This window comes from Mycteria americana, chromosome 8 (assembly GCF_035582795.1).
Source record: "Mycteria americana isolate JAX WOST 10 ecotype Jacksonville Zoo and Gardens chromosome 8, USCA_MyAme_1.0, whole genome shotgun sequence".
Taxonomy (NCBI): domain Eukaryota; kingdom Metazoa; phylum Chordata; class Aves; order Ciconiiformes; family Ciconiidae; genus Mycteria; species Mycteria americana.
The window spans coordinates 11,207,725-11,217,230 of NC_134372.1; the positions used below are offsets into that span (position 1 = coordinate 11,207,725).

Sequence of the window (9,506 nt, forward strand, 5' to 3'; positions counted from 1 at the left end):
TCCCGCGCGGGGCGTGGCGTGGCAACGCGTTGCTGGGCGACGGCGCCCGTCCCCGTAGCCGTCACTTCCGGTGCGTGGGATTTGCATCCGGGGCGGCGCGGCTGTTGCGCGGAAACGGCGCCATGGAGGCCGGGGCTGACAGGAAGGTAGGGCCGGGCCCAGCCTGGCCGGTACCGACAGCCCTGGGGTGCCGGGCGGGGCTGGTGCCGTCCCGGGCCGGCCTAACCTCGCGTCTCCCCACAGAGGCAGCGGGAGGAGGCGGCGGAGACGTCCGACCTGTCTGGGGAGGAAGATGACGACTATGTGCCCTACGTGCCCGTCAAGCAGCGCAAGCAGCAGATGGTAACGGAGTAACAGGGCCCGGTGTAGCCCGGGGGGGGGGGGGGAGGGGGCTCTGAACGTCCCTCCCGACGCGGGGCCTCTCACTCCGCCTCCACCCGCTTCCTTCCAGCTGCAGAAGCTGCTGCAGATGCGGCGGAAGGTGGTGTCGGAGGAGGAGCAGCGGGACAGCGGGAGCGAGCAGCGGGGTGATGAGGACGACATCCCCCTGGGGCCCCAGTCCAACATCAGCCTCCTGGACCAGCACCAGCACCTCAAAGAGAAGGCGGAAGGTAGGGGAGCGGCTGGCGGTAAGGCTGGGCGGCTTTCAGGAGGGACTGAAACCTCCTCACTGTTTCCTTGACTCTCCCCCCAGCTCGGAAGGAGTCAGCCAAGGAGAAGCAGCTGAAGGAGGAAGAGAAGATCCTGGAGAGTGTGGCAGAGGGCCGAGGTGAGCGGTGGGAGCCCCGTGTCTCTCAGACCTGTCTGCAGAGCTGTCAGGGCAGCAGTAGGGGTATTACCTGCACTCAGGGATGTTCATGGCCAGGATGGGACAGGAGGTTGCAACAGGATCCTTCGGTCAGCATCCAACTGCCTGGCTTAGCTGAGGCGGTGCTGTGGCAGGCCCCTAGGCATGGCAGGCTGCAGCCTTTGGTGTTCCTGTACCCAGAGGGCTGTCAGAGGTGCTGCTTTTCCTCCTCTGTCTCTGGGCACAGTCTCCCAAAGCGTTAGCCTAAGTAGTTCTCTGGTGAGGACAAGCGCATCTGGAGATGGAGAGCTTGCACTGATCTCGTCGGCTTTGTTCTTGCAGCTTTGATGTCAGTGAAGGAGATGGCAAAGGGCATCACCTACGATGATCCGATTAAAACCAGGTGTGTTTCACAGTATGGAGGTTGTCTTCCTGAAAACATTGCTTCCTTGCAGCTGAAGAGAACTAGAAGCTGTGCAGCCTCGCAGGAGGAGCGCTGCTCTGCAGCCACTGCCTTCTCTCTTGCTCCAATGCCTGGCGGCTTACCGCTGTACATAACATGGAAGGCTGTTGAGTCACCTTGAATGTTACTTTATATACAGTTAAGATTTTCTAGAGTACGTTTCTGTTAAACTTGAAGACTAGAGGTGAATCTTCAGATCTTGGAGGTGACTAAGCTAGAGAAAGAGACTGGGGGAGCCAACAGAGCCAGTGCTGCTCGAGGCAGTGTCAGAGAGATGATTGAGATGTGTCAAAAAGATTTTGGCTTGTTCTGTCCAGCGCCCATAGACTGTTCTCAGCTGTGAGCTTGGGACTTTTTACTGAGACTTTGGGGAAACGTTTAATGCATGGAACTAGTGTGGATCTGCTCCCGTGCTCACACCATGAAGCCCCTTGGACTGTTTTCCCTGGTGGGATGTTGGAGCCTGACAGGGAGTTCTCCTGGGCCTACGTGGGAGCTGCTGCCTCTGGAGCCCCAGCCTGATTCTGCGCCACGACCTTTCTCTGTTGTCTTTGCAGCTGGAGAGCACCTCGTTACATCCTGGGCATGTCGGAGGCACGGCACGATCGCGTGCGCAAGAAGTACCACATCCTGGTGGAGGGGGAAGGCATCCCGCCCCCCATCAAGAGCTTCAAGGAGATGAAGTTCCCAGCAGGTGGGCCGGGAGAGGAGCCTGGTAGAGTCAGGGACAGCATTTTCCTGGGAAATGTGTGTCAGTGAGCGAAGCTGTTGGATCCTTAATGCTTGGTCTTAGTGGGGTCGCAGCTAAATTCCCAACAGCGGCTGTGTCGCCTAGCTGCTGGCCCAAGGGGTGTTTGTCACTGGTGGGAGAGCTGCTGCTGGAACGTGAGTAGGAGGGAAAGAGGGAGAGAAGACTTCAGGTCATGAATGCGTGTGTCCCTTGTTCTCTGACAGCTATCCTGAGGGGCCTGAAGAAAAAGGGAATCCAGCAGCCAACACCCATACAGATCCAAGGCATCCCCACGATGTGAGTGCTCTGTCCCTGTCCCAGAGTGGGGAGCGGTTGCTCCCTAAGGCCCACCCAGTGGTGTGTACCGAGTGCTCTTCGCTGGTGACAGATGTGCCCCGTCACCTTGCTCAGCCCTGGAGGTCTGAGCCGTTCTGTGATGCTCCTCCTCACCATCAGCCCCATTTCTCTGCCAGCCTCTCAGGAAGGGACATGATTGGCATTGCATTCACTGGCTCTGGGAAGACCTTGGTGTTCACCCTCCCGGTGATCATGTTCTGCCTGGAGCAGGAGAAGAGGCTGCCATTTTCCAAGCGAGAGGGACCCTACGGACTCATCATCTGTCCCTCGGTGAGTGTCGGGGGCACAGTGACAAGCGGGAGGAAGTTCTGATTGATGTTCAGTGGCTATCCCAGATCCTCCCTGCACGGAGGTGTAGGAATGAGTAAGTTTTGTCTCTGCAGCGGGAGCTGGCCCGGCAGACCCACGGCATCATTGAGTACTACTGTCGCCTGCTGCAGGAGGACGGCCTGCCCCCGCTGCGCTGCGCCCTCTGCATCGGGGGCATGTCTGTCAAGGAGCAGATGGAGACAATCAAACAGTAAGACCTTCTGGGGGGGTTTGTGGGGCTGGAGCTGTACTCTGTTTTCTGGCAGGGGACTAAGGGGTGGCACCCTGGCTGGATGGCTTCAGGAAGGTGTGGGGGCGAAGGTGACGTGCCTAGCAGGCGTTACCTTCCCTATGTGTCGCTGCGTGGGTGGGAATCCGAGTGCCTGACTGTGGCCTTCTCTCGTCCCGCAGTGGTGTACACATGATGGTGGCAACCCCTGGCCGCCTGATGGACCTGCTGCAGAAGAAGATGGTGAGCCTGGACATCTGCCGTTACTTGGCCTTGGATGAAGCTGACAGGATGATTGATATGGGCTTTGAGGGGGACATCCGTACCATCTTCTCCTACTTCAAGGTACTAAGTTGGCATGATACGAGCACCCTGAAGCTCAATCCCTGCACCCGCCTGGTTGAGTGAGTGCTAAATCCTTGCCCGCACTGCGTTCCCTGTGCAGGGCCAGCGGCAAACCCTCCTCTTCAGTGCCACAATGCCCAAGAAGATCCAGAACTTTGCCAAGAGTGCCCTGGTGAAGCCCATCACCATTAACGTTGGGCGAGCGGGTGCTGCCAGCCTGGATGTTGTGCAGGTGAGGTAGTTGGGAGCTCCCCTGTGCCTGTGTGGGAGGCCAGCGCCATTTGTGAGGGCACTTGATGCATCCCTTGTCAGGGAGCCGGTGTTCATGGCCCTCCTTCCCAAGAGGTTAAGGCATACCAAGCAATGGCAATTTCTCTGCTGCCTGCCTGACTCATCTCTGTGCTTGTTCCTAGGAAGTGGAGTACGTGAAAGAGGAGGCCAAGATGGTGTACCTCCTTGAGTGCCTGCAGAAGACCCCACCACCTGTGAGTAGTGCACTCTGGCAGCATGGCTGGGGGCAGCGTGGGCACGCCGCAGGCCCAGGGCACGGGTGGAGCTGATGATGGGGTCGCAGCTGTGATGCTGCAGGGCTCTGCCGTGGGTGGGGTAGGCATGTGAGTGAGCCATGCTCCACGTATGAGCAGGTCCTGGGCTCAGAGCTGTTGTGTGTTCTGCTCAGCAAGAGGGAATGGGTTTCCTGGGGGGTTGTGCTGGTGCCAGCAGTGCCAGCCCACAGAAGGGCAGCTCTTCCATGTTGTCTGTGCTGCTGCAGGTGCTGATCTTTGCAGAGAAGAAGGCGGATGTCGATGCGATCCACGAGTACCTGCTGCTCAAGGGTGTGGAAGCTGTGGCCATCCATGGAGGGAAAGGTCAGTGAGGGTGTTGGGGAGGCCTGGGCCGTGGTGTGGTCCTGCCTGACCCTGCTCCTGCCAGGGTGGCACGTGGCCACGGGAGGTCCTAGCATGCAGCATTTTGTGATGGTGTGAGGAAGGGCTGTGGCAATGTCAGGAGCGAACACCATGTTGTGTGTAGCAGGCATAGACACAGTGCAGGTCCCTGTGGGACCTAGAGGTCCCTCTGCTCCTTTATTTGGGGAAAGGCTGCATAGGCACTCTCACTGGGGAAGCCCCGGTTGAGCGATGCTTGGCTCTGAGGCCATAGTTGTTGCCACAAGAGGTAGGACTGGGAGCTCTGCCCTTGCTGATCTTCTCTGCTGGGCCTTTGCAGATCAGGAGGAACGGACAAAAGCCATCGAGGCCTTCCGGGATGGGAAGAAGGATGTCCTGGTTGCCACTGATGTCGCTTCCAAGGGCCTGGACTTCCCAGCCATCCAGCACGTCATCAACTACGACATGCCGGAGGAGATTGAGAACTATGGTGGGGACTGGGCCCCGTGGGGGACCAAGGAGGGCGTGGTGGGGTGGGTGCAGAGGCCAGCAAGGCTCTGCGCTTGTCTCTGCAGTGGGTGGGGTCAGGGATGGTCTGTCACATTGCATTCATCCAGGCCTGATCCTGTCTCTTTCTCCACAGTTCATCGTATCGGGCGTACAGGCCGTTCGGGCAACACTGGCATTGCCACCACCTTCATCAACAAGGCCTGCGGTGAGAAACAGCTTGGGGCTGGGGGCTGCCTGCAGGGAGGCTGCGGCTGTAGGAGGCAGCTGGGCGGTGGAGCTGCCTCTGCCTTGGCAAGGAGGGTGTTCCTGAGCAAACAGGGACAAGTCATGATGGCCTGGGGAGGGGAGATGGTGGTGTGAGGCAGTGCCCCCCACCCCTGCTCGGGCTGTGTCTGATCCGTGTCCCTGCCCCCAGATGAGTCGGTGCTGATGGACCTGAAGGCCCTGCTCCTGGAGGCGAAGCAGAAGGTGCCGCCTGTGCTCCAGGTGCTGCACTGCGGGGATGAGACCATGCTGGACATCGGAGGTGAGAGACCCCGGGCTGGCACAGGGACCTCCCGCGGGGCTGTTAAGAGACCTGGGCTGCGGACAGGACCCCCAGGTCCCAGGGCGGTTCCTGCCTGCCTCGGGGCTGTCGTTGCCTGGCCATGCGGGCAGCCCAGTGCTGCGGCAGGGGGGAGACGCTGGCGTAGCCCCTCTGCTTCTGGGGTGGGGGCCGCTCTCCTGGTGTGGCACGGCTCCCTCTGACCTCCTCTCTCCTGTTGCAGGCGAGCGGGGCTGCGCCTTCTGCGGCGGCCTGGGCCATCGCATCACCGACTGCCCCAAGCTGGAGGCGATGCAGACCAAGCAAGTCAGCAACATCGGCCGCAAGGACTACCTGGCCCACAGCTCTATGGACTTCTAGCCTGGGGAGCGTGCTCCCCAGCGCTCCCCTGCACGGGCCTTGGTTCCCTTTCAGCCGGGGCAGTGCCCCAGCTGCTCTCGCCTTTCCCAAGCCCAGGTGCCTGTCCTGCACTGGCTGTGGCCCCTTTTCTAGGCATTTGGCCACCGGGGCTGTTGCCAGCTCAGCCTGATGAAGCTCCTGCCCCAAGAGGAAATGTGTGGAGGTGTGCTGCAACAGCCCGTTATGTCAGCGGCGCATTGGGCAAGCAGGTAGCGGTGCCTGAGGGGAGGAGGAAGCCCCAGGTGGGGTTCCTCCCCACAGTGATCTGTGGCCGCCTGCCTGCTGCCCTTGCCAGCCCCCTGCAGTGGCGTGGCCAGGGTCTTACATCGCTCCTCTCCAAAGCCCCTCAATTCCTCCAGGACCGTCCCCCTTACCTGGTTTTGTGCATCTCGGCTGGTGGCTGTTCCCATATCCCCCGAACGCGCTCTTACGCAGCTGGGGCGAGGTGGTGCGTGCTGCGCTTGTGTCGGGCGGTCCCCTGTGTGCTTCCTGTGCTCTGCCTGCGCGTGTTCTGCCCCACTGCCCCTCTGCGAGGGGGAGGGCGGATGGACGGACACCTCCTGTGGCCCAGCCTCTGCCCCTCATCCCACACAGCAAAAAGGGGAAGTTGCTGAGAGAAGGAAGTCTGCCCCATGCAGTTGCTTCTGCTGCAGCAGTCACATTTTCTCCACGGCTGGTAGCCCGAGTCCCCGGTCCTTGCACTGGCTGCCAGGGCAGCACTGGGCCCATGGAGAGACCGGTGAAGGATGGGATCCTCTATGTGCAGCACTGCAAATTTGGAAAGGTAAAGGGTGGATTTGGGGCTGGGTACAGGGTTTGCCCTGATCTGTCTTGATGCCAGGCCTGGGGCTGCACCCTCAGCAGCCTGGGAAGGGGGGACTGCAGCCAGACCCCTTGGAGCTGGCCCGGGGGGGGGCCCAGGGCTCTGCAGCCCAAGGAGCGGGGCTCTCCCTGCGGCCCAGGGGACTCATCCGTGCAGGCACCTGCTTGGGCTCGCCCCTGCGCTCAGGGTCCCTCTTCTCGCTTGGTCACCACACGATTTGCAATGAAACAATAAATGCGTGTTAATGAGGTGCAGCTCCAGCGTGTGTGAGCGGGGCGCTGGGGCAGCGCGTGGGATGTGGCTCTGCACCCAGCCCCCCATGCGCCTGGCCCTGGGGTGCTGGTGCCATCCGTGGGGCACCCCTCGTGGCTTGGCCTGCTGCCCCAGGCCCTTGGGGTGGGCATCGAGTGCTGCAGCCCTCTGGGCATGATGTGGGTGACATGGGAGTCCCCGCAGGGTCGAGCCAGCGCCAGGGAGCTGTGAGGTGGGTGTTGGCGAAGGAGGTCCCACTGGCGTGCTGGCCTTGCCTTAGCAGCATCCCCTCTGCCATGGCAGGGCAGCCGTGTCCCAGTGGGGGGCTCAGTGGATGTGCCGGGCTGCGATCACGCTCCGACCTCCTTGCTGAGCGAGAGCCAAGTCCTGGAACTGAAACAGGCAGGCCCTGTGTGCACGGGGCCGGTGCCCTGCTGCGTAGGAGGCAGGCGAGGTGGCGGTGGTGGGTATTTTGGGTGCTTGGCTGCATTTGGTTTCTGCAGGGTGGAGGCTCTGCTGCGCTTTTGAGGTGTGTGGGGGCACGCACCCCCTCTATCCCATGACGGGCTGGGAAGGTGCTGGTGCTGCAGAGCCTCCCCTGGGAGGAAGCGGGCTGTGAGCTGCAGGCCCTGGCCGTGCTCGGCAGATGTGAGGCTGCCAGCAGGAGCCTCAGCAGCTCAAAATGGCTTTAATTTGCATCAGGGTCTGTCCTGAGAACAGCTCGAGAGCTCAGCTGCAGCGGCGGCAGGCCGGCACTTGCAGCAGGGAACAAAGAGCAGGACCTGGTGCTCGTCGAGCCGGGAGCGAGCATGACTCACCCAGCGAGCCATGCTGAGCTTGCTCTGGGCAAGGTCCCCCCTCGACCCAGCTTTGGGACTGCCCTGCCCTGCAGCCCCAGGGGTCTGCACTGGCCCTGGCTCTCAAGGCCCTCCTGCAGCACCCGGCGGGTGTGGGCAGGGACCCTGTGCCCCCTCCTGCACCGCAAAGTTCTTCCCAAGCACTGCTGGCCCCGCATGGAGGGCAGTGCTGCGAGGACGCAGCAGGCAGCTCTTTGCTGACCTATTTTTGACCCTGCCTGTGCCCTTCCCACACCACAGAGGTCCTGGAGGAAGATGCGAGCCCAGCTCTTTGCTGCCAGCCCCTCCGGCGTGGCCCGCATGGAGAAGTTCGACGTGCGGGATGATGGCACGGCGCTGGAGAAGACCTCCCTGCGGCGGTGCGCCCGCCGGGTGATCCGCCTCTCAGACTGTGTCTCTGTGGGCCCGGCGGGCACCGAGAGCTGCCCCAAAGCCACTGCTGCCTTCTACCTCACCACCACCGAAAAGAGCTATGTGATGGCGGCTGAGCAGCGGGATGAGTGGATCACCCAGCTCTGCCAGCTGGCCTTCCAGGTACTGTGGGGTCCGGCATAGCCAGGACCCCTCATGCTGCTCCTGGCTCGGGTGAGCCAGGGAGCTCTAGGGTGTGTGGGCAGGCAATGGGGGCTTATGCTCCCCAGTTTGGGGGCTGCACTCACATCCCTCTGTTTCAGGGTGCAAAGGAGGCGGTGCAGAGCAGCACCAGGACCCAGCCCAGCCCCGCTGTCCCCATGGAGGAGAACTCTCTCTACTCCTCCTGGCAGGACAGTAAGTGCAAGGGTGATGGATGGGGCTGGGGTGGGCTCCGGCTCGGCACTGCGGTGCTGACCCCTGTCTTACTCTGCTCCCATAGTGACCGAATTCCTGGTGCTAGTGGTCCGGACGGACGCAGCTGCCCGCTGTGGCCTGCATGGGCACTACCTGCTCTCAGCTCTTCCCCAGAGCCTGACGCTGAAAGACCCGCAGTCCCGCCAGCCCCTGCTCACCTGGCCCTACCCCTTCCTCCGCAAGTTTGGCCAGGATCAGGTGTGTGCCTCCTCCCTCCCTGGGGCTGCTGGCTGCCCAGGGCAGGTGCCAGCCCCTCACCCTGCCCTCTGGCCCCACAGACCATCTTCTCCTTCGAGGCCGGCCGCCGCAGCGACTCTGGCGAGGGCACCTTCACCTTCAGCACCCCACGGGCCCTGGAGCTCTGCCGGGCCGTGGCCACCGCCATCGCCTGCCAGCAGCAGAGCAAGGACGCCCCGGACCCCCGGCTATTCTGTGCCCCAGACCCCCAGGTCTCCGCACAGGGCCTCGAGCCCCAGCCCTGGGGCCCCGGGGCTGAGGAGCCCCAGCCCAGCCCACCCCTGGGAGGGGCACAGCCTACCTCCCAGCCCCCCGCCAGCCTTCTCTGCTTCCCCCCGCCAGAGGCCGCAGGCCCCATCATCTACGCCTCCATCGCCCGGGGCCAGCAGCCCCTCTTCGGGCCAGGGCCACGGGGCCCTAGCGAGCCCTGGGCTGCAGGGAAGCCGCCCCCTGAGCATCTCTATGAGAACATCTTCACTAAGGAGCCGGGTCCGGCCGGTGCAGAGAAGGAGGATGAAGAGGAGGAAGGGCAGTGGCAGCTGGGGTGCCGGCAGGCCCCCGAGGGCCACAGCAGTGAGGCGGGCCCCCTCTATGACAACCGGGCCGCCCTGGCCCAGCTGCCGCGGGGCAGCCCCCAGCCTCCCGAGCAGCGCTGGGGCCGTGGGGGGCAGGAGGTGCCGCCGGCGCGCCCCGAACACAAGCCCCAGAGCAACCTCCGGGCCAAGCTGGTGCGGCTGCTCAGCCGGGAGAGCCCCGGCCCGCGGGACTGGGTGTGAGCCCGGGCCGGATGCCGTTTGGTGGTGCGGTAAATAAACAACCTGGGCCGGACTGGGCTCTGCCGGTGCTGCGAGGGCGGCGGGGCCGGGGCCGGGGCCGGGGCCGGTGCTGCGGGGGCGGGCCGGGGCCGGGGCCGGGGCCGGGCGGGGGCAGCCCTCGCCTCCCCGCCAGG

The 9,506-nt window shown here is 63.0% G+C and overlaps 2 protein-coding genes across 2 annotated transcripts; both read left to right on the plus strand.

The window, feature by feature from the left end:
- The first annotated feature begins 42 nt into the window (after nt 1–42).
- On the plus strand, nt 43–6,279 carry DDX41 (DEAD-box helicase 41). The gene is made up of 17 exons (XM_075509646.1): nt 43–146; nt 244–342; nt 452–611; nt 695–769; nt 1,130–1,190; nt 1,808–1,944; nt 2,205–2,277; nt 2,454–2,607; nt 2,721–2,857; nt 3,058–3,220; nt 3,321–3,452; nt 3,634–3,705; nt 3,993–4,089; nt 4,448–4,597; nt 4,751–4,822; nt 5,033–5,143; nt 5,385–6,279. Exons 1-17 carry the CDS (start codon nt 123–125, stop codon nt 5,519–5,521), a joined length of 1,854 nt encoding a protein of 617 aa, XP_075365761.1. The 5' UTR covers nt 43–122; the 3' UTR covers nt 5,522–6,279.
- An 8-nt stretch (nt 6,280–6,287) lies between these two features.
- On the plus strand, nt 6,288–9,409 carry DOK3 (docking protein 3). Its single transcript, XM_075509647.1, has 5 exons — nt 6,288–6,344; nt 7,733–8,026; nt 8,167–8,260; nt 8,346–8,518; nt 8,599–9,409. The coding sequence occupies exons 1-5, from the start codon at nt 6,288–6,290 to the stop codon at nt 9,331–9,333; spliced, it is 1,353 nt and encodes a 450-aa protein (XP_075365762.1). The 3' UTR covers nt 9,334–9,409.
- The last annotated feature ends 97 nt before the right edge of the window (nt 9,410–9,506 follow it).